At 35.2% G+C, this 25,595-nt stretch overlaps 1 protein-coding gene across 1 annotated transcript in view; it reads left to right on the forward strand.

The window, feature by feature from the left end:
* The window catches only part of WDR72 (WD repeat domain 72), a gene marked incomplete at both ends in the record, with an annotated part of 91,807 nt that overhangs the window by 26,373 nt on the left and 39,839 nt on the right, over positions 1–25,595 (forward strand). The window contains 4 exons of the mRNA XM_084213467.1: positions 759–961; positions 16,325–17,142; positions 19,983–20,074; positions 21,510–21,592. Coding sequence (XP_084069593.1) covers positions 759–961; positions 16,325–17,142; positions 19,983–20,074; positions 21,510–21,592 — 1,196 coding nt within the window. The remainder of the gene's footprint in view (positions 1–758; positions 962–16,324; positions 17,143–19,982; positions 20,075–21,509; positions 21,593–25,595) is intronic.

Here is a 25,595-nt window from a genome sequence, read left to right on the forward strand (position 1 = left end):
GGGAATGTGTAGTATGTAATAGTAGCTCATTTCAAATATATTTAAGCTCAGTTTTGATATTTTTAATGTTAGTTATAATTAAAATAGTATTACTAAAATTATTACTGGATAAAATTTTAACTCAAGTAATACAGCTGGGTATAACATCAAGAGGATTTAGATTCCAGAGAGTCGCACAAGTGATGTAGTCTCTGAAACATCACATTCATACCCCTGATGATTAAACTACATGTATGTTCAAGTAGAAACCTTCTTTACATCTGACAATTTTTAGGAATGGAATGAAAAAAAATTGAGCTATCTCTTGCTATTTGTAATTCAGAACGCTAGAGGACAGCACTAAAATATTACATAAATGTGTTGTTGTTTACACTGTTAATGATATAGTTGCTCTGGGAGGGGTTTATAAGGAGAAAACAAGTTTCTGTTTTGAACAGTTAGGGCAGGTGATACTTTTGTGAATATCTTTGGCTCCCTTTGAAACTGCATCTCATTCCAAATGTATAAAATATCCAGAGCTGCTTATGGTCTGATACAAAGTAATTTGCTGCAGTGATTTCTTTAGAAATTAAGGTTTATTTTTATAGTAATAGTGTACAATACATTTTTAGTTTTGAAAAGAGGAGTTGTTTGCCTCATCTTTTAATATTTTGTGATTTATTTGCTTACATGTAGTGTACAATATTAATACTACGATAGATGGAGATGTGATAGTATAGCTCATTGGAAAAGTTACAACTTCAGTTGTGTTTCTCTAGGCACACTGGAAAGACATGAAACGGGGGACACAGCAAGAGCAATTCTTGCTGCCATTGAAGATTCAGAATACTTAGTGGCAGGTGCTCTACTTCCTGTGTCTCAGGAGTCAAAACGGAACAAGAATTCTGGATACAAACACTCCAGCTCATATAAGCATGGCATGGGCCCTTATCCTGCTCATACAGAGAAATCTTCAGATAAGGTAAGAGTGAAGAGTGGAGCATTTTTCCAGGGCAATTAGTGGTGATTCCAATTCTTTACCCTATTACCCACTGATGAATAAATGGGATGGTGGCTTGGTTTTAAGTTTATAAAGGCCTTCTTGTGGCTGGCCCAGTTTTTATGCCTTCAACCCCATTTCATAGATAAATGAGGAAAATTGGCAGAGGGCCTTATGCAAGTTCATTAATAGCTAATCTCAAAAGGATTTTCTCAGACCTTATTACCTGTAGTTAGATCCTATTTCCTCATGCCTCTAGCTTGTGACAGCGCCTGTCAGTAGTACTCTGAGAACAGCTGAATACACCTTGCACCTATTCAAATGTGTATGTCTGGAGAACAAGCACATAGAGAACCCATGCTGTTGGTCTTTCACTTACTGCTCTTCTAATGAGACCACAGATCCCTCTTGTCGTTCAGAGATAGTTTTTTTTGGGTGTGTTTTCTCTTAGCATCACCACAGAATAGACTGCAAGTGCCTTATGTTTTTATTAGTGTGATTAAATTAGTACTTGTGTGAGGTACTGGGCTGCAAATGGGTATGATCATCTTCAGGAAAGATTTGGCCAGGGAGAGATTTGTATTTAGCTTTATCTAGAAATACTTTTCTACCAAAATGATTAAACCAACTAATTGAGACTGATGTAGAAGATGTGCTCCTTCTTTTTGTTTTGAATAAGTAATGGAAGAAAATATAATGTGCTTAAAGTAATGTTAATGTGATGTTAAAACTGAGAAAATGGGTACTGAGACATCAAATCATGAGAAGTAAGATTAAAAATGAAGTAGTCACTTTATTTTCTTGTGGCCTAGATAAAATTATGTTTTTATCAGTTATTTGTAGTTATTTTAAAATTAATATAGTATTTGCTAATCTTTAAAGGGATTATTATATCTGTCTCTAATATAATCTCAAATTCAGTGAGATGGATATTGCCCTTTTCGTGTAGGGAAAAAATGGTGCAAACGTATTTTCTTAAACCCCATTTATGCATCAGGAGGTAATACATACACTCTAATCAAGAATTCAGTGAATCTTAAGAATAAGGCTTTTATGTTGTTTTTTCTTGCTTATTACCACTTTTTAATTAATGGGTTTGGCTAATTCTGTTCTCTGCAATAAACAGAAGTCATGTCTGCTATTCCTCAACCCTCAATATACATAGAAGGTATTTTATCAGAAGTGTTGAGAGTAAAAATTGCTTTCTCTCAATCACACATGGAAACAGCCTTCAGAATGGACTCTGGCCTTTATTGTGACTTTATTAATTATAGGATATGAAGTAGCAGGTATTTCAAAACTGATAAAGTACAGCCTGATCAAAGTCCTCCATCTGGAATTTTGTTCTTTTCTTCATTGTATCTTCAAATTTACATATAACATTGAGTTTCTAATGACTGTAGTTTAACTCTTAATATTTTTCTTTGACCTTTTACTAACCTTAGTCTGATTTCTAAAGTTCTTTTTGATCCCATTTTCTGAAAAGTCTTATTAGCGCGTAATCCTGCTGAGCATGTTGTGGGGCAGATGGTGCACTAGTTGGCCATTGACACAGAATCTGATCTCCCTGTTAGTTTGTTAAAAGGAATAGTTTCTTCTTGCCTTCTTAAATAGGAACAAAAGAAAAAAAGTTTTGGTAGTTCTTTGGTAAGTAGTTTTAGCTATGTCTATTAAATGGAAAATTGCATGGATTTAACAAGGTGGGAGGAAAGAAAATGTGCTGATTATGGAATATGGGAAAAGAGTTTTTTGTAAACTTGAAAATGTGGAGTTTAACATGCTTTGGGAATTATGATCTTAAAGTGGGAGAAATATCACGACAGAAAACCATGGAAATGTAATAATTTGTAGTGCCTTTTTTTATTTGATCTTGTCTCCTCTGATTTATCAAAATAATATTCTATCATTATGTTTAAATATTTCTCATTAATTGTCTTGTCCAAATGAAAACTTATTAAGAATACTATTGATGTCTCTTAGACTTTTTATGTCAAAATCTTTTTTTAGTTTCACATTCTTTTTTGTCACTACAGACCTGTTAGGTTTATCTAAATTCATAATAAATTAAGTTTTCTGTTTGGGAAGGCTTTTTTCTTTCATCAAGTATGTCATCCAATACATTCAGAGCTTCTTCCCACATGCATCTGCATTGGAAAGGGGTCTGTAGATTGGTATGGGGGATGTTGGAACCTAAATGTATTTAGTGTAGCTGAACCTGGGAAAAACATAACAATGGAAGTCCCCTTAGTGCTATTGCAGAAGCCCAGTGCTGGCTGCACAAAAGGAGTGTGGAACTCTGCAGCTTTTTTAGCACTGTTCTGTTATTGCTAAATTGAAGGCTTGTTATGAAGTCTGGTTTTTTTTCCTTAAGTTTTGTGCAGAAAAAAATTCATTAGTTTTTTTCGAAAAGTGCTCTAGTGATTCTTTTGCATCATTGTCTTTTAGTATCTTGAAATATTCTAGAAATTCAGATCCCATTTAATTAGTGAGAGGACTGTGGTTATCAGACTTCAACATTCCATCCCCTATTAATTAAAGCATATATTTACTACAGACGTAAAAATATGACAAAACTTTCAGATTATTAGAGGGTTTCCATATAGAATGAGTGTTTCATTATCAATTTCCTTTTTTGGCAAATTGTGTATTAGAAATTTAGCAACATACTAAATTGTTAATAACATTTTTATCAAAAAACCCATCATCAATTTTAGCATATATTAAGGAACTCAGTTTCAGAGGATTTATCTGACAGGAAAAATGAGTGGGTAGCTATTCTCTCCTGTTAGTATTGTAATTGAGAGTGATCCTTTTATACAATGAATGATCCACATGAAGATTGCAAGTAAAAATTCAGCATTTGTTCTTGACATTATTAAATTGTTTTACCCTTCATATTATATCTAAGATGAAAGAATATTTTCAAAATAACGGTCTCTTTTCTCCATCCTGAAAAAGATAAATATCCTCACATAGTAGTCCAGCTCCAAAGGCTTTCTTTCAAAACTTTAGCCATCATGTAAATCATGGATACAAAAGCAGAATGTTTTGATTTCATGGTGTTTTGACCATTTTAATTCTTTTATTGTGCTGCACGTGCCAGTGGGAGTACCAATAACAGATGACTGTGACAAATGCAGTTAACACAAGATCCATATTAATGTTGTCAAATCCCCTTGATATATTTAAACAGATTTTAATTATTTTTAATGTTAAAAGACCCAAAATATATAGCTTATTAGTTCTTCAAGAAAGCTTTACTTAATATGTGAATGTAAAACCTCTCATAAAAATGAAACTTTTATATTGGCCCTAGTCATTGACATAGGGTATTCATCAAGTCAGCAATTTGTGTGGCAAAGTGCCATTTGAATAGTGTATTGTTAGAATACTTATGGTCCACTTGACAAGGGCTCTTGCTGTAAATAGTGCAATTTGACTCCAGCTGTTAAAGAGTGGCTTTGACAGCAGCCAAATAGAATGGAGATGCTTTACTGCACCGCAGAAAAATCAATATTGGGTTCTTGTTCATAGTAACCTGTTTTCTCTTTTTTTTTTTTTTGCAGATTTATACAATACTATCTAGAGTTCATTTGTGAAGGTTTAAATATTATTTTGAAAGTGAGGCTGTTTTATTTCCAGATTAATGTTGGTGGTGAATGATGCTTGTGTTTAGTTAAAAAGTAAAAGGTAGTGCTTTGTGGATATACACAAATGATGTGATGATGCAGCATTATTGCAACTCTATTTATAGGGGTAGATGTTAGGATGTGGGTGTATAAGTTGTGTAACTAATGACAAAAAAATGTTCTTTCCTTCCTCTGTGTTTTTTTCTTTTTGTAGTGCTACAGTAGAATCCCTGTCAATTTTCTAAGTATGGGTTTTTTTTAAAGCAGGTTTCTTTGTTGCTCTCCCTGTAACAACCCCCACAGATGTTGACAATCTGTAGTGCCATTGTAGATTTTCCTGAAGCATGGTCTTGCTAGTGCTGAACAGTTTTCCAGCAGTATTCAGTGACACAACGTTGCTATGATACCCGGCCAGTAGCAATAGGTATTGAATCACTGCTCTTAATTACAATAGAATACACACTAGACTGTGCTCATGGTATCATATGGAACTAGCTCTCATTATAGCTTTAAGTCATAGTTCTGTTTGAAAATTGAAGCTCTGTGAAAAACTGATTTGAAGAAAAAAAAAATTTGAAATGCTCCAGTGCATCATATGAAGATTTCATTGATGCACATAAAAAGCTGGATGTGTCTGGGAATTGTTTTCCTGATGTTCCAGAAACCCTGGAACATCAGGAAAGTTTCCTACCTTTTGCATGTTGGAAAGTTTCCTACCTTTTCAGCTTCAATATTTTGGATATAAGCCTGTGTTTATCATGCACTAATGTTTCTAATGATTTCAGTAATCAGAATGGTCTGGGTAAAAATGTTGGCGGGAAGATCATATAATCAGAAAATCTGTGCCATCGTTGCTGAAGCTTGAACTCTTAAATTATACTACTGAAAATCTAGATCAGAAAAGAATTTTTTTACTGTGTATATAAGACAAGGCAAAGATGGGGAGAGAAACATTCATTTATATGTGGACTTGTTTTATGTATTTTTTTATATATTAACTCAGCAATTTCTTAAAATATGTTGTAATAGGAGTCCTTTAGAACTTGATATTCACTTACATACTAGTATACATATTCTGCTCTGAACAAAAATATATGAAGGCAAGAATGCCTAGAAGTTGCAAATAACAAAAGAAATATCTACTTTGTTGCTGTACAGAATAAGTAAGAGGCAAATGAAAACTGTAGGATAATAGCAGCTATTTGTTTTAGTATAACTAGGGAAGCAATTTGAAAATAAAATTGTTATTGGAAGTCTGGAAAATCACTGCTAGTTAAATCTTACTGATGGAAAAATTGATAGAAAAATGGAAATAAGATACAAGCAGAAATACAAAATAATACTTAGCAAATAGGAAATCAGGAGTGGTACCAAAAAACAATGGTGTCACAGACGTGGATTCCTTTAATTTCTTTCCTTTTATAATATTTAGAGCATTATTATGGGGAATTACGGATCTTGGTGATTTATGTGAAGTGGATTATTAAGGACAAAGCAAAATAGAAAGTAGTAGAGTATTTCTCCCTAAAGTTGGTAACAGCACATTGATGCTGCAAGGGTTTTGTTGTTTTGGTTTTTTTCCTGCAACTAGTGTTCAGTAGCTATATTTAGTAGTTTATTAAGTAAGCATAATAGGAAAATGAATGAAGAAAAAAGGACTCAATATGCATAGGTGGGGATTTTTTTTCTTTAATTCAGTTGCAAAGCATTTTAGTACTACATTTCCTGTGAAATTTTACAATTAAGTATTTTATCAAGGGACCAAGGTAGCAACATAACTACAGTGAAGTAATAACGTGAGAGTTATGAGATTAAATTGGGAGCAGTTGAAAAGAACCATGATCCTGGGGGGTATTGATAGCTTTGACCACATGCCATCTTTTATGGAAGTTACTGTAGTTTTTGAATTGGCACACTAAGTCAAGAATTTGATGATTTGTGTTTTCACCATTGATTGCCTCAAAGCAAAACGAAACCAAAAAGTTGCCATTGTGTTATTGTAGCACATTTTAATCTTACACACGTGGATAGCAATTAACACAGGGTGTCAGAAATCTGATAAGACTCAACTACTTATTTCAGTGCTTCTGACACTGATTCTTTTCTACTCTGTGACTATACTGAAGGTGACTGACTTAAAACTTCTTTCCCTTGCTAGACAGCTAATTGGACTGTGATAAAGCTAAAGAGGCTGCTATAGTATCCTACTAGAAATAAATCTAAGGTCAATATCAACAGTCCTTGTGAAGTATTTCATGTTGAAGGATGATTTATTGAAATTAACCTTGCTATTGTCTTTGTCTTTTCCCATACCTCTGCCATGCTGCAATTCCCTTCTGTTTCTTGGAATTTTTAGCAAAGTTTGCATTTTGGTTAGGGATTTTTACTTATAATTAAAAACATACAGCTTCTCTCTTATGGAAGTGGTGTTCATGATATCCTATTTGCCACTTAGGACTTTTTCTTTCGGGTCTGGTTGTGGAGCTGGGCACAGTTTGAGTTTTCCTATCTTGGATTTTACCTTTACTACTTTTGTAGTCTAGAAGGTGTGATTTGTTCTGTAGATCAGCCTAACTGATTTTCCTTCCAAGTGCTCTGCCTAATTCCAAAGTAAATCACGTGATCTTTGTTTTAACCTTTATATTTTCATGTTGTTCAACGGTGTTTAAGTTCTTCACTATTTGGTATAGTGATATGGTGGAATCTTTACCGTTCTGATAATCACCTTGTCTATTCTAAACATTTATTCCCTGGCCTCTTATAGTTTGATTAGTATTACTTTAATGAAGAAAAATATTAACAAGAATTCAGAGTGACTTCAGTGTGAGACTTTTCCCTAGGTTTCTGCTTCACACATCTATTTAAAAAAAAAGCAGTGACTTTTTCAGAAGCACATCATCATCTTACGTGCAACTTAAAGCTAGGAATTGCAGCAAACAAACCTTACACGCAAAAGAAAGACTTGTTATCTGCGAGCTTCCTTCTGATAGCTAATTGAAACTCTTGTCTCAGTTATAGAGCAGAAATAAAATCCTTGGCTAACCTATGGTTTGATTTCAAACAAACAAAACAGCAGTGGTTATACATCCATTCTCTTGATTTTTTTTTTTTTTTTGTATATTAATACTCAAACTTTAATTTGTTAGGTTTGGTTCTTGCAATACTTAAAGGAAAGGATGAATCATCAGCAGACACCTGAGAATGTATGTTTCTAAAACTTGTCCTTTTGGAAGCCTCTGCAGTAAGCCTGAACAGCTTGCAAGGAAAGAACAGTATGAAATCTATAATCAGAAACTTAGCTGCCATCCTGGTACATCTCAGAATGCTATAGGGTCTGAGGAAAGTCCAGCTTGCCTATTCTTAAAACCTCAAGAATGCCACTGTTTGGGTTTTTTTTGGTTTTGCTTCTTTTTCTTTAGTAGAATGTCACTTATTGATCTAGAATCTTTTTTTGTGTAGGTAAATTTTCTGGGTGGGACTCTTATAACTCAAGGTGGGAAATGCACTCAGAACAGCCCAAGGAAAATATGCTGTTTCAGTTGGAGTCAGCACTCAGACATATATTGCTAACTTAATTTTTATATACATCAGTCCTTCTTAGGACAAAGCAATATTCTCAAGCTCCTGCAAAGGTCCTGTTGGCAGTGTCTTGATGTTCAGCATTATATCTCACAGATATTAAGATGTTCATTCATCCAGTAAATTGTCCAATATGATAATTCCTAAATCCTGAGCCAGCAGTCTGTGGCTTTGGATTGCTGTAGCATTTCTTGTCCAGTTGATGATCAAGAAAACTTTGGAGATGTTCCATCTTTTTTTCTAAAGTGCTGAGTGAGGATGGAAATTTTTCACTACCACACAGCACTGAGCTGTAAATATTTTTAAAGATATGGTTAGGAAATTTACTTTTACATTAAAAATAATGAATATATTAAGTTGTAGGCAGAGTATTTGAATATTGAGTGTATAAATAGTACTTAATTTTAAACACCATCTTATTTCTTCATTCTGTCTAAACTTTTCACAGCCAAGACTGTCCACATTGGGAATGGATGTTAGAGATAAGTGGATTTACAGTTCACTTTTATATTAGACAAGATTTTGTCAAAAGTGTTGTATTTAAAATTGCCTGATAGTGTGCCCAAACAGCCAGAGAGTTGAATTGAAGAGCAAAGCAAAAGTTGTCTGTAAACAAGTCATACATTTCTTCAAATATTTTTCTGAAAAATAAAGGATAGACTTGTTTCCTAGTGTTGAAAAGTTGTGAAGGATATTCAGGATATTAATTTTACTTGCCTGTTATTCTTTGATATCTTTTAAAGATTTGTCTCCAGAATCACTTTTATATCTACACTTTAATTAAATCCAACAGAAAACTCTAAGATGAGTGTTACAGAACGAGAGGGTGTTAGCTTGAAAACAAAATATGCAAAACATTAAATTTTGATACCAGACCTCCACACTGAGCAATTCAATAGATGTCTTAGTAATTCTTCCTGAACAATTGAAATTTTTGTGCCCAGTAGATCCATCTGGCCTACAATCTGCCTGACAGTGGCCTTCCACACATGATAAAAAGAGGGTTTATTCAGTTCCTTAGACTATTCATCACGCAGCTTGAGTCTGAGGACTCCTTGGCTTAATTACTTACATTGTGCCACAAATTCATCAGCAGTGATGCTACAGTTGCTGTTCAAGGTGCTGTGACGATAGTAAAGCCTTCCACTGGGACTTAACGAAAGAAAAAACAAAGATTACAAGAGTTGGGAGGAAAGAGGGTGACTCTGATTATGTTGCAATTAAGTTGATAGATAAACACTGGTGCACACTCAAAAAATACTGTAGCCTTTTCTTCATGGGAACTGGATTCTTAGGAGGATCTGGGCATCCTCAGTAATACGACCAGAGTTGTAACGAATACCATAATAAAAGTAATGCAAGGCAAGTTCAAAACAGCTTGTTTATACTAGTTCATATAGGAAAATTCATCATTAATTGACATTTGTTCAAGACTGCATTGTCCAGATGATGAAGCCTCAGGTCAAGCATAAATTGCATGTGAAAGCAAACTGGGGCACTACTACTGACTCCAGGCTTTTTACAGATAGTCCTTTATGTGTGAGTACTGAGCTATAAAAGGGTAAATGAATAAGAAAAAAGATCTGAATGCCCCATCAAAGCAACCTCTGTCCTGTGACTAGGTGAGGTGTCTAAAAGTAAGGAATATCAATGACCTTGGGATAGTGACACTGTAACTGTGTGATGCTCACCCCGTACAAGAGGCCAGCAGGTAGGCTGGCCTCTGTGTACACTTTGGGAGACCATTGATACTCTCAGTGACAGAAACTCTTCATGTGCTCCCTAAATTTGAAGCTCGGGAGGTGGGCAGGGTTAGACAGGGCTGTGATATGTTGGCTGCTGATAGGAGCTAATATTGGATTAGGAAGTACATATGGTTTTTATGTGGAGATGAAAGCGTAGCCAATAATTTGCATCCTTTCTTCCTCAGCAGGTTATTTTAGAAATGGTGTATGGTGTATGTTTAAGTGCTATTTCAATTATGTACCCGCTGCTTGTAACTATTTTTGAATAAATGCATCTTTGCACATGTCTTAGATTGCTTGTCCTTTCAGCAAGAAAGAAAGAAAATAAGATAGCTGTGTCTTTGCAAAAAGGTTATGAACTCAAGAAAGCAGGTTTGCTGATGGGATTTACCTGAAATAAGACATCATTCAATGCTTATGTTATTTTTAAGTTACAAATACCAAAACTAAATAGGATTCTAAGACCATATTTCTATCTAATTGTTAACAGTTCTTCAAGCATGACCTTGAGATTTTGAAGTTTCTTTTAGGGAAGACTTGGACCCCTATTTCATATTTCTCTAACTAACATTTCCTAAAGGCCTTGCTTTTTAAATTATTGCATCAAAATTCTATTAATAAAATAGATGAGTGGTGTTCACTCTGTCTTAGTACTGTTCCACTGAATGATGTTTGGTTGTGTGCTGTAGGCTGTGCTGTCACAGGAAAAGGTTATACTAGCTTTTCTTCTTGCTTGTCTTTTAGTGATCAAAGTAAATTAGGCTTCCTAAATTTGGAAGTGACTTAATGCTAAGTAGACACATAAGTTACATCAAGCTTTTTATTTTATATGGAGAAGACACATCCAAAAGATACAATTTCCCAGTAGATAAAGAGCTGTTCTGTTCATGGCGTAGGTTTAAGATGTGCTATTTGAAATCTGAGGTTTTTGTGGAACTTGCTAACTGTATTTTATGCTCATAAACCAGTTTGAAGCCCCAAACACAATTTCATTTATCTTTATATTCTAAGCTTTATAGAGTCTGCAAAAGTGTCCATCTGTTCAGTCGAGATTGCTTCAAATAGTGAGTGGTCAGAGAGACGTAGCTGATAAAGGTCAAAGGAGCCTCTTGACCCCGTGGTTCTTGCCAAAGCAATTGGAGCGTAGGACTGATATACAGTTAGATACAGCTTGCTAACGTGGGCTCCACTTTAATTGGTAATGATAGCAAGAATACACAGTAAAGTCGTTGCTGAAAGAAAACAAAAAGTATCCAATATAGTAATTTATTACCAGTCAGTGGGTTTCACGCACTAGGTTGTTTTACCCCTGCAGTGGTCAGAGAAAGCAAAAAGGTACTCTAACACTTAACTGAAAATGGATGCCCTGCTGCTATCAGAGATGCATGGTGGTCAAACGATTGCCTGTGCCATTAGCTTGGTAATGTTTTCTCTATTGTAAACTCAGCTCCCCATGTTCTTCCTGTGCATCAGCTGCAGATTGAAGGCTTTCTCGTTTGTCTTCTATTTGTGCTGCCAATCATCAAGCTGCTGTTCACCAAGCACATTTCAAGGAGGCAATTTTTTTACTCCTATCGACTACCATCTCTAGCAACTGAGGGCTCAGAGGATTTAGAAATAAATTTAATGCTTTAATTTACACTGTGCCAGCCATTTTGTGTGTTGTTTATGTATTTGTTTTCTGTGACAATTCAAGAGACAGTTACAAGTTTCCTATTTTGCAAAACTATGCATGAGAGATTTATGTTTTGGAGACACATTTGCAGGTACTTTATCTTATGCTACTATTTTCATTTAAACGGTTGAAGAGAAAAATATTTTTGCAAGAAAATATTTTGAATCTGTTCAGTAGTTAAAAATAGTTGAAAAATGCAAACCCAAATCCAACAAAAGCTAACACAGATATTCCTTCCCACCTGAAAGGATAAAACATTATGTAGAATAAAATAGAGCTGGCATTGGCAGTATACTTTAATGTATAAGCCCCTTAGATATGGTAACCATACTTCAGCTAACAATTCTTCAATCTCCACAAAGTGCAAATGTAACAGGAGGGTAGAAGTACCTAAATAGCTTTTACAAGCAGATGTGTGATGTACTTATTTTTTGTGAGTCCAGAGCCAGATCAGTGATGGGATGTGATTCTGAGAAGTTATGACCTCTGAACTTCTGTTAACAATCCAGTGACTGGCCTGATCAAGACAGAGAAAATTCTCACCCATCAATAAACTTTGTTTGACAAATTCTACTACCCTCCTCTTTCATTTCTGTGGCAGATTCTCCACAATTTTTTTTTTTTAAAAGCAAAATGTGTACTGTTAATGTTAATGATTGTTACAGAGGTAATGAAGACTGATTCAGACATTATATATGTCTTTACAGTTTCTATTTTCTTTTTAGTGTAATAAAAAGACTATGGTGAAAACAGATGACAAAAAATTTGTTAATTTCATTGAAATAAGCATGTTGATATTAACAAACATCATTGTGATAGTCCAAAAATTGTGTCAAAAAACTTCTAGAGCCCATAAGATATGTTGGTTCGGATGATTCTATATTGGGTATTGTTCAAAAAGTCTTGTTTGAAAATATAATATACAATTGGATATTCACAGAATATCTTCACTGAGCAAACAGTTGGGTGATGGTATTTTAATGATTAAGTTTGCATTAATTTCTTAATAGTAAGTAATTACTCTCTAAAAGTCCATCATGTAAGACTTAATCTTTTATCACGTCCTTCATTGAGCTGTTGTATCTGTATTAAAAGCCAATGGCCTAATTGCTGTCAAAATATAAAAGTGTATATCTTAAAAAAACCTCTCAAGCAAATCAGAAGTAGAAAATCCCTGGCCCCAAGACAAATAAAACAGCAGTGCACCTTCTATGAATGAAACAACATTCCAGTCTCTTTTGCATTACTTTGTGTAAGCTCCAGTCTCCTCCTGCTTAATCTACCTAAAAATTCCCATTAAAGTTGTTCAGCTTCTGTCTAATATTTTCCTGAGCTTTTGCAGGTGTCAAGCAATGGATAAAGGAGAGGATTAAACCTGTTCAGTGTTAATGAATCAAAATATGTTCTTTCAAAGGGGAAAACTCAAAGAAACAGAATTAAACCCCTTGAATATTACATCATTTAAAAAAATTATTTAGAATCAGTACATGAACTATCAACAGGATAGCTCCCATTAAGGGTTTTCACATCATGATTCCTTCTGCAGGCACTGGGAACGTTGGGACCAAATTTCTGCTACTTCTCTCCTGTTATGTTTTGGGATAGATTGAGAGTGCAATGAATAAAGAAGGCCATAAGTCTAGAAGAAGAGTCACATATAATACTTCAGGACTTGCTTGGCATAGAAGTTGATACTACTTGTGCTGTGAGAACTGAGCAACTTCTATTCAGTGGCATCAAAGCAGCTTCTAAGTATATTTTGAATGCTGGTGCTGGTGTTTTTTCTTCTAAAATTTCTACCTTGTGATTTTTTTGCCACTTTATTTCCTTTATGTAAAATGAATGTCAAGATCATTCCTGTCAAATCTGGTTTTAGTACAAAACCCTCAATAGAATACTTCTGGTAAAGAAGGCAGATACGTGGAGAGTGCATACATATAAGGAGCTGAAAAAGTATGGGAATATCTGTCAGCTAATGGAAGTGTGTATTTTAAGTGGAATACCATTCCCAGAACAAGTTGGATCCCAGTGGAGAAAGGCCTTTAGAGATGAGAAGACAGCTAGGTAAAACAACACTTGAATTGTACTTCCCATGAAATTTTTATGTGATACGTCTGTCCTAAATCTGTTAAAGATAATGGCATGTATTGATGCAGTTGGGGGCACAGTAAGCACAGCCCCCTGCTGCCCCCTTCTAGTCACAGGAAAACTTTTCCTTGGGTGCTAAGAATGAGTAAAGGGGAAAAGATGTAGAGGAACAGGGTTGTAACTTGTGAAGCAGTGATGAATTGCATGCCAAAAAACTGGAACAGGCTTCTGAGAGATGTGTACAATGCCCCAGGCCAGTGAGTGTTTAAGGGGCATTTGGAGAGCCTAGTTGGACTAAATGATCCTTGTAGTTCCCTTCCAACTGAAATAGTTTATTCTAGCTCTTGTCTGATCCTGGCTCAAACATCTTTAGTGGCAAGCTGGAGAGATGTTAGGGGATACTGGCCATGCATGGAAAATAGCTTGGCTTTTCAAAGCCTCCCTGAATCTTGCCCTTTCCTGGCTATAGAAAGCATTTTCTGCTGTGGGTCAGTGATGTACAAGAGGGTCACAAGTCTCAGGATATAATTTTAGTCTGTAGTCAGACTTTTTGCTTCTCTAAAGCTAGCAGCAGGCTGTCCCTGACAAAAATAAACTTTAAAACTAGAAATGGTTGAACTAGAAAAGAAAAGGTACAATATATAGTGTAAATATCTGTTCATCTGTTTTTCAATATTCAACAAATGCAGTTTCCAGCTCTCTAGTTTGTAGTTAGTTTTATGGGTGTCTTTCCATTCTCTGTAATCTTCTATTACAGAGAATAGCTTGCCTGTATGTCCTAAATGGCATTTTATATCTAAAGCTTTGGATGCCCACCTTCTTGCATTGGAATGAAATGCCTGTGGCAGAGAGCTAAGATAACTTGGCAGACAATTTTAGGATCAATGCCAATAAGCTTTCATATTGCCAGTAAAGCTTGAATGTTTATTGTGGCTTCATGTTGTAGTAGCATCACCAGATGTCTCAATGGATTGAACATTGTCACTGTGTTTTCCTTTGTTTGGATGCTGATTTCACTAAAGGTTTCTAAATGTTAATCGAGCAAATATAGGTATATAGAAAGAGAAAATGATAGGCTAAATAATAATAGCTTCAATTAATGTCAAAGCCAGCCTGTGAATTCCAGTATTTGCATTCCATGGTGTTCTCCCTATCTATTAGGAAACAGTGTAATTAAAGATTAAAATAATCCTAGTACTTAACTACAATGTTTTATTTTTTAAAAAAGGAAAGGGATAAAAAAACCTGAACAAGCAGTTATAATCTCTTACTTATGACTCCCTATGGAGATCTTTAAATGAGATTATGTATTTGGAGTACATTCTCATCTGGTTTGGAGCATCGTTCCCTAAATAAAAAAGCCAAATTATATTACTGCCCAAAACTAAATAGTCACGTGTCATAGAGTTTATGCAGTCAATTTTTTCCTTGTGTTATTTGTCCTAAAACATTAACAGTTTAAAAATAGCTAATCCTATGAAATCATAGTTTGTAATGTAGAAAGTGTTAGGTAAGGTGGTCACGAGAAAGATGATGTAAACAACACTGCATTCCAGCAAGAGCTGGTTGCTGCTCTCTTTCCTAACGTGATGGTTTATTTTGAGATTTAACTGTGTTCAACAGAAAGTTCTTTGCATTAGCGGAATGCTTCAAATTATCAGAAGAAAATTAAAACTAAGAGTGATCTGTAAAATTCTGTATCACTTGTGATATGGAAGCTGGCATGATAGTTTGCAAAAGTATCACTGAGATGAAAAGTTGCCTCTTGATGTGTCTCTGCTTGTGAAGGTGAAATAGGCTGACCATGGTGCTGAGAGCATAAGCTTGTGCAGGACAATAAAAACATACCAGTCGTAAATGCTTAAAGAAAAGGGCAGAAGTGTCAACAAGGAGTTTATATTCCCTCACTTCTGGTGTTTCCCTGAAGGTAAAACATACTTCTATGGGAGATGCAGCAGGATTATGATATAAGATGATGTGTCACTGTGTGAACTCATCAGGTCATTTTCAAAGTGCCTGGAGATATCCCTTCCACTGGAGTTTGTCACAGCATAGTGTCCACCTTGTGCCAAGGGCACTGGCAAAAGAAAAGATGTAAAGTTTTCTTCTTAATGAGAATTTATCATTTAAATAATGAAACTGCAAGGCTAAAGTAGAGTAATTTTTTTTTTGTGAAGACGATTTTGAACCTTTACTTATGTTCAGCTGACAGTTCATTAGGTTACTTCTACAGTTTAACATGTGATTCTGAAGTTGAGAGCAGCTGTAGTTCTTCTCAAATCTTCTGGTTTCAAAAACTATGTTTTTGGTAATTTATTAATGGCAGCAATTAGCCATATGTGTTTATTATGTTAGCATGTAGAATTGAAATTGAGTTTTTGCAAAGCTATGTGCTATCTACAGGATGGCTGTGTAATTGAAGGAGCCTGTTTTATAGTATATACACATGGATGTCTCTGGGTGTCTTAAGCTATTTGGAAGCAAATACTTTTACTTAATCAAAACTGAATAAATTTAATTTAATTGAACTTAACAGAGTTAATAGATTTTCTCTATTCCATAGGCAGTTCTATGCTGATATCTTGAAAATCACAAAGAACTGTTTAGACATTTAATATTTTTCTTTCAGTTGACTGATACCAGCTGCATCCAACAGCCCTTTACTATTTTACCAGCTAAGACAAAATGGAACAATGCAAGCTTTCATATTCTCTTATTTGACCTGGAAAAACTTGAGGAAATTCTCTCATCTCAACTCAATGGATTAAAGTCATCAAAATCATTCCACAACCAATACGCTCTAGAAAGAGCTAAAAGTACTACTGAGAAAAGGGCACAGACATTAAAAAGAAATAAAACTGCTGCCTTTTTACCCCAAATAGATGGGCAGGCAGAGACTGTTTGTTCAGACCAAGTTCACAGGCATAATAATGCAGCTAGGCCTATGGAAGAAGGTGGTGGCATAAAAAGATGGAAAAAAATGAAGAGTTCAAGAAAGATCAGAATGCAGCCATCAGGAAACACTGATGTGAACATCGCAACCGATACAGCCAAACTACTTTTGTCATGTCTCCTACCATGGGGTGTAGATAAAGAAATGGACAATCTCTGTGCAAGACACCTGAACATCTTGAGGCTTCATTGTCCTGTTTCTTTTGGACTTGTGTCAGATGAAAGCTACCTCTCACTGATGTTGCCAGGATGGAAATGTACTGATTGTGGTGTGCTAGGAGAACATGGAGTTTTCAATTTGTTTTCAAAAAGAGTCCTTGATTTATCAAACAAATACCTTGCTGCAACTAAAGGACAATTTGGAAAGAAGGATGGAGCAGAGAGTAATGATTATGGAACAAGGGACTTGGAAACAGTATTTTTCTTATTTAGCAGAATAGCTTTAATCAACAGGATAATTAACACACCTTCAGCAGTTACAGATGAAAGTGAAAGGTAAGAACTTCATTATGAGGGGCTTGTATTTTCTAATGTCTCTACATCCAAACCTAATTCTTCCTAGTCACACTAATGCACTTGGTTATACTTTTCTGTCCCAAAAACATGTAAAAATGAAGCATGCCTTAAAATTAAACACCAAGCCGATATCTTGGTTTCAAAGAACAAGTCACAGCAGAGTAATCTCTAAACAAAAATTATTGAATCGGTGTTATTCCTACCCCAGACTTTATCTCTGAAAAGCTTATTAGGTAACACAGTCACATACTTTTTGGGAAGAGGATCTTCAACATCTCCATACTTTGAGCTTCTGCACTGCCTCTGTGGGACTTTGAGATTAGCTCTGTTGGTTAGAGTATAGTGCACATGTCACTGAGCTTGTGGTTCCTATCCCTGTATAGGCCATTCATTTGAGAGGTGGGCTTGGTGGTCCTTCTGGGTCCCTTACAGCTAAGAATAGTCTGTCTTCCCTTCCTTTGTAGTGATGAAAAATGAAACTAACTTTTTTAACTTTTCTTAACTTTTCTTATGTACTTCTTTAATGGAGCTTGTGTTCTTTCTCTAGAGCTTTTTGACAGATGTTTGAAGAAAAGGAGATCAGGATATAATTGTCTTTACCTTTTTCTTTTTAGCAGATGAGAACTAATGCAAGATTTTTTTTTCATAGGAGCAAGACCTTGAATTATCTGTTTATACCCAGTTTTTCCAGAGATCTCTTCATTGCAGTTCAAACTAAGTAGAATAATGAGGTTGCTTTAGGCACATAGTGAGATGTACGTTAAGCACAGTTTTGCTGTTTAAACTTCCACTCCCGATAAGCAAAATGCTTCCTTTGCAATGGAACCCTTGACTTCATAGATAAATAAAACATAAGAGAGAAGAATAGTCTGCCCTAGTTATCCTATCTGAAGTACAATGCCCCCACTTATGATGGCGGCTCCTGGGAATGAATGCCTCATCAGCCCTTATGTTGTGAAAACCATCTCAAATAGCATTTATGTTACTCAAAGCAAATTTATTGACTAAATGCTTTTTCAGCATTAAAGGAAAAATAACGTGCTCAACATTATTTGACCAAGCCAAATAGAGCATGCTAATCAGGCAATGGATATTGTCCACGAATTTTTTGTTGTGTGGCAAATATAGCGTTGGTCTGTATTTAGTTTTTTAGGGACAATTAACTTCAGTGTCGGTGATGCTATGGCCCCAAGGCAAGAAGGGGGGGACAGAAAAAATCTTGCAGCAAATATCTGCATCTCCCACAAAGAAGCTCCAGGCACTCAGCCTCTCTCAAGACGTGTACACCATCCAGCAGGACAAATGCACATCTCTCATTTACTTTTGCTGCTAATCATTTTGCTTATTGGTCAATATTCAATACAAACACCTACATTAATACTTGTTTCAGGATTCCAGCTTGAACATTAATTCCTTTCCATGCAAAAAAAGTACTTTATGCTTGCCTTTTGGAAAGCACTCTTTTGGAAAGACGTTATGTAATTGAAATGAATTAGCATACCAAAATCAAACATTTTTGCCAGACTTGGACATCCTGGCTTTGGGACATATATCCTGTAAAATTATAAGTATTGAAGTTGCTGTAAGAAAAAAAAAAAAATCCCTTTTTTTTGTTTCTTTGTTCGTTTTTTGGTTTTCCCTCAGAGCAATGCTATATACTTTTAAGTTTTCTCTAGGATATGTGAAGATATAAAGCCTACCATCTTTAACAAATGTTATTTTGAGAAGTTTTACTTCAAAAAGTACAGTATGCAGCCGAACCTCTTTGGACAGTTGCTTCATCCAAAACTGCAGTATGCTCAAGGGAAAAGAAACCTGCACACTGAATTCTAATTCACCACAGTATTTGCAGAGGCAGTTAGTAGGACAGCTCTCACAGCTTGCATGGGTTCTGTTGTTTGTCTGTCTGTTGATTTTTTGCAACTTGACACAGCCTGTGAAAATAAAGGAACCTGCAGCAAAATGTGTCAGATCATCAAAGTGGGACAGAGACAGGAAGAAGCTGGGAAGAAAAGATCTTCAACAAATTTGTTTTCTCCTGCTTTTTAACATTTGTGTCTCGAACTTAGAGCTCTCAAGCTGCAAGCTTTCTGAGTGTTTGGTATTGTAAGGTCTTTTGAAATGTTACAACTCACTGTTCACTCTAGTGATTTTGAAAGGCAGATATATTATTTTTAAAATGACACATATATGTAGTTTATGCAGGTTACTATAGTGATTTAAAAGAAATAGTTCTAAATTGTGCAAGGGTTTTGAGTGTTTTCTTACTTCCTTTCTCTGCCATCCATACCCTTTGTTTTCAAGGGTTAGTTGCTGAGCTAGTGACTCAGAGCAAGCATATGTACATGCTAGTCTTAACTGTAGCCATCCACTGAAATCCCAAGTATTGTAATGATACTCTAAAATACTTACCACTGTGAAAAAAAAAGGGAAACCTGTTAAAGTCTTCTAGTTTCCCTTGAACTTTGTCCTGTGTATTAGGAAAAAACCCAGACAAATTATTTTGTAAAAATAGTATTTTAATTCAGTTCTTTACATATGAATTTTTCTTTATTGCAAAAAAAGCTTCACATTTGGCTCAAAGTTTATTAGGCTTAAATTCCTGCATTTGCATGGGACTTTTCAGTGTTGTATATTTGTGAATGTTTCAATTCCAAGTTGTAGACAAAAGAATGTGAGTGACTTCTGAGGAGAAACTTAATTGGGGTTGATAGTGATTGATATATGAAGTACTGTAAGAAAACCCCAACACTACCTTAATACATAAGATTTCTCATTTGTGTGTTCAGGTTTTTTATAATTGTTTCATATTCTTCAAGTCCACAGAAGCCAGAATCTGTACATGACAAATGGAGAAATGTAGAAGCCATAACACTTCCATGCCCCAATTTTTATGCAGAATTACCAAGCAGTAAGTATGTGAATTGGCAGTATTAACTTCTAAGTGTTCTGGTTTTGCATGGTTTTTGTTGCTAAAATATAGAATTGAATTTCAATAATGATAAAAAATGCTGCTCTTTATGCTGTCCAATCTGTGAACAGAGAAACTGAATTACTCTGTTTCTTTTGTGAGTATCATGAAAAATGTGTAAACAAAGTGTTAACTGGAATCAATGATATTTTTCCTGTTATGACAAGATGTTTAGCTGAGTTTCTAAAGACACTTTCCAGCAATGAGAAAACAGCAATGTAATAAGACAAACACTGCCCTCACCCCCTTCCCCCATCTCCCGCATCACCATTACGTGCCCACCCAATAATATATACAGCCCTCCAAGCAAACTGTTGCCTTAGTAATACAGGAGCCATCCTGACTGTTCAATAATGCCTTTAGACTTCTGGCTCAGGGCAGAATAAAGTAATCTGTTCCTGTTAATGTCCCACAGGCCATCACTCGTCAATCTTGGCTTTGCAAGCCAGCCTTGGTTTGTTTGCAGTATGTAACTAACCAAAGAACATTTAAATAAAAACCTAAACAGAATATGGATGTTTTTCAGTACATATTACCTGAAAAATATCGTGTTCCTCTTACAGAATAAGCCATGTCTAGACTGAAAACACAAATCTTGATGCTGTGCTGTATACGTAAACCTTAATATCCTCATCAAAAATTAGCTTCTTTTCCTTCTCTGAGTCTAATATGCACCACAGTTGTAGACCTTGTAATGGCAGAAGAAATGTCCATTGGAAAAAAGAGATGGCACGTAAAATCAAATGACAATAGAAAATAAGTAGGGGAAACACATGGAAATGGTGACTAAAATGTTCATGGACATAAAAATAGATTTACTGAGTGGCCTAAAAATTCTAAGGTAATCTATATGCCATATGTCCTAGTTCATATGGTTGTTCAGATGTACAAATTAAAATCTGATCTGAGACTTGCAGATAGGAGAGATGCTAGGAACAACCTGTTCTTTAGGATCCAGGACAGACTGGACAGCAGAACAGGGAATGCATAGGTAAGTAGTCCAAAACAGAAAGTATTCTTAATATATTTAGAAAGTTGTAGTGAAGAATACTCCATGGGATATCAGTTCTCTTTAAAAAAAAAATACCAACTAAAAAAAAAAAAAAGGAAAAAACCACCAAAACAAACAAAAAACTCAGGAAAAAATCCCCCAAAACCCCAACACTAATTTAATTTGGGATGAGAATAAATGTTAAATAATAGATTGTTTGAACACTTTGCATTTATTATATTGGATAAGAGCATGTTCTAAGAAATTACATTTTTTCAGATCTTTTCAGGTATGTTGCTGAAGATTTAAGGGTGTTAAAATATTTTTCTGTTTGTGTGCTTCTCTATATCTTGTCAGTTCATAAACTATCTTTGTGTTTTTCAGGTAAGAGTAGATATCATTCCCCAGACTTTGGGAGCATTTCATTGCTGAAACTCATTTGTTGTTGGAACGACCAATCTGTAAAGGTAGGAAATAGCCTGTGTCAGTTGTAGCAATGTTATCCTTAAGTGCCGTTTGCTGTAATTTAGTATTTGGAATCAGTAATGTGACCTAATAGTTATAATTTATGGGGAAACTATTACATAAGTCATGCCATTCAGGTCTGTGGAAAGCAGATTAGTATTACAGTATGAAGTATGCCTTAAAGTAAATGTTTAGATGTGAAAAAGTAACTCTCCTACTAATCTTTCATCTAAGTGCTCCTATTCATAGCATTTATTTAAGGAATGAGTTTTTCCCCTAACAACCACATGTAACTTACATCCAAAATGCCAGTTTTGGCTCCAGAAAAACAAAAGGCCAGAATAAGGACAGTGTCCTTTATTAATGTATTATTGTAGAAGAGACTGAAAATGCCTTAGTGAAGAGCAAAATCCTGAGTCTCTAATTATTACGTCAGTCTTTAAGAACAACTTACAAGTCACGTAATTATGGGTTCTTCAGGTCAGATGATGCTCATCCCTATTGTTAGTGAAGAATCTGAACTCTTGAGAGATACATTACTTTTTGAGAGTTGGCAGGCAGCAGTGAAACAATCTAAGCAGTAAAATCTAGAGAGCATTTTTCATTTTAGAAATATGCATTTAAATAAAATTGTGTTGTTGCTTGAGTGAGTTAATATTCAGGGATACAAAACTCAAGATGTTATACTCTGACAACAATGGATTTTATTCCAGAAAGGGGAAATAACCTGTTACAAATCTAGTTTATGATATTACTTTTGAAATTGAATGCAACTCTCTGCTACTTCAAATGCAAAGGATATTTTCCAGAGCTGAGTTTTGCAGGGGTGCTCCAGTAATAGTCCCCTGTTCTGTTAGACAAAAATAGTTTCTGCAAATATTCGCATTCAATTGATTCCGGCATTTCATCTTGAGCTTATCAGTTGTTTATTATATTCCTGCTGTCTGCACATCTTCCATATTACTTCTGAAGTCTTTTTCTCTCCCCTTTCTCTTACAATCAGAGTTTTTTCCTTTCTTTTTCAAACCTCAATAACTGCAATCGTATGTGGAATGCATAAAATCTCTTGCTGACCTGGTCAGCCACTGAAACTCTTCAGAGAGTAGTCAATACATTTATGAAGTTGTGTTTGTGGCATAACTAATTATTTGAGATCTATGTATTTATATTTTTGAGTGTATTTAGCAAATAATCATTGTATACAATGATACTGGTCTCATCTAGCACAGGAAGTGTGCTGAAAGATAAGGTATGGAATAAGCTGCATCACAATTTTTCACCTGAAAAGGCTTTAAATGTAAGACACTGAATTTGTCAAGTACTGCAAATATCATGCTCTCAATGCTTCTCAAATTTTAACATTACTCAGGTACAGCATTGTAGCTGCACTAAGCTTTGATAACCTACTTAGTAGCACAGATTTTAGATTGCTTGCCACCAAAGTGCCCTAAAACTTTTATGATTAAAAAAAAAATATGTTGGCAGTAGGTATGATATTTAGTAACCCCTAGTTTATATGAAACTATAGTTTTTGTTGACAATAAGGTTTTGTTGAAACTTTGTAATCACAGTTTAATGCCCAATCTATTAATCCTGAGCAGCCTGATGAAGAACTCATGTACATTTTCCAAAAACATCACTATATAAGCTGTTTTTAAAAACTTTTTCTGTTGTGATCTTCCGTGAAGGACACTGACTCTCAGACATGACCCAAAGGAGTTACCAATTATTGGTTCCTCATCTCCTTACAGCACTGTAACAGATTCTGTGCAAACAAAGGAACTGAAAAAACCTGCTGCTAATTTTTTGTCTGGGGTCTACTGACTTTTTGAAGTTGAAGGCTGTAGCACACAAACAGAAAAATATTTTCTGAATCAACTTTTAAAAATGTGTATGTTTTTTAAATATATTTTTAGTATTTTCTTTCCCCCAGATGATTTGATAGGAAAGGTCATCTTCATCTGTTTTGTTGCTCTTTCAGACAAAGTATAGCTATTCCTTGACACATTCCCATCCCACCCAGAAATGACTTGTGTGTTCATGTTTCCAGATAGGTACATGAAGAAAAAATATATAGTTCAGTAGAAGTATCTAGACAGCTGTCCTGACAATTACTGTGCAGAATTAGAGCAAAGCAGATTGGATCATTCAAGTTGATGTTTTGATGTGTGTTTTTGCTCCATGATGTGACTGTGTTATGGAGGCATCTGGGAGGCAGTTTCTGCAAGGCTCACACCTGTAGAGGCTATGGCCTGAGCAATAACCAGGAGTGATATCTGTTGACTTCACTCCTTAAACACGCTCATCAGAAAGAGAATATTAATCCTTGGAAGTAATTGATAAAGTGTAGAAAGGAAAGCCAGGATAACTTAGTATAGATGTAACAGTACAACTTATCTCAACTTTTGTTCACTTGTCATTTTGAATTATTCTGTATTATTCCTGCTTCAGAGTCTAACAATTATCTTTAACTTTTAATATCAGTATTTAGAGGTCAACATATGCGATGTGCCTCAGTCAAAGAAGCAGCATAATTTGTCACATTTAATAATCCAAACTAAACAACACATTGTGTTTTCAACAGCAATTACAATTATAGAGAAAAAAATGAAAGCATATATAGTCAATAAGGTAGCTAATTTATATCTAGAAGGACACTAAAGTGGAAATGATCAGAGAAAAAGAAAGGTGGTGATGTAGATTTGTTACATGTTAAGAACAGGAAAACCTTCTGGAGATCGTTAAGCTTGGTGATAAGGGTAGATGAGGTATATAAATTTTGGAGTAAGATTCCATGAGAAGACAAAACTAAACATGAAACCCACAGCAAGCGCTGTGGAATTGGAAATACAGACGCAGTCAGTAACATGCAGAGACATCTACAGGTGCCTCTGCAATAAGATTGTGTTGTGCCATTTGTTACAGGTTTTTGCTTTAAGATTCTCCCTGGCATGCACAGAAGTGATACAAGTAAAGAGCATCTAATCCAGATTAGTGACAGGTTCTTAGCAGATCTCTTTTGTGTACCTCTGTAAGAATTGTTTTCTCATTTTCCCCAGGACAATGAAATGAAATGAAAATGTGTCCGTGTTTCTTTCTCTTTCTTAATTATTATAGATATATTGTAAGAGTCTTCTGCAAAGTCAGGATCTGTAATCCCCAAAGCTCAGGGCTGTATAGATGTGAGGAACTAGAAACTGCCTTTGGTGTCCCCTGTAAAATAAAGTTCTATTATAACAAGATGAAGGTTTGTGCTATATTGAATCACATAGGGCTGGGTTCACTTGCAGTGAACTTTTACATTGTGAACCTGACTATGGTATATTTGTCTACAATAAAGGATTTGGTCACAAAGGACACCCACAGCCTTTGTTCCTCTTAATGATTTGAATTTACAAGGGCTTTTATAGATATTTTTCAGGACAAGTACTTGATTAGTGAGTTGAAATGATCTCTCTTCCAGGCAGTTTGAAGGATCCTGCATATCAACTTTTAGCCAAATGAAACTTAAATAATTTTAATAGTTTTTTAATAATATTAATAGTGTATAAGTGTAAAATGTTTATAATAACATATATTAAAGTTTTTGTATTCCATTTAAATTCATATTTAAGTTGAGGCTGAAACCTTAGATTCACCCCGTTTTTCAGGAAATTTCTTGTACTTGAGAATAAATACCTTCCCAAATGGGGAAAATTGTATTCCTTTTCTGAAGGAAATACCAAATGCAGAGAAGGTAGACCGTGCTGAAATTTAGACTAAGAATTACAAAGGTTTGGGGTCTTTTGTCTAAGGTCTCCATGTCCTTTTAAGTGTCTTTACATCTTAAAATGTCCTTAGTTCTTATGGCATCGGTTTGCTAAAGCGAAGGGAAGTATTAACTGTGTCAGACAGCCTCCACCCTGCATTGCCCTAATGCCCCCATGAGGTGCATCAGCTACTATAAATGCCATTTATAGGCTGCTCACAACTCCAATGGATGTTTCTTTTCCATAAGAGGGGTTT

The sequence above is a fragment of the Fringilla coelebs genome (genome assembly GCF_963513975.1).
Source record: "Fringilla coelebs genome assembly, chromosome: 12".
NCBI classification, from domain to species: Eukaryota; Metazoa; Chordata; class Aves; order Passeriformes; family Fringillidae; genus Fringilla; species Fringilla coelebs.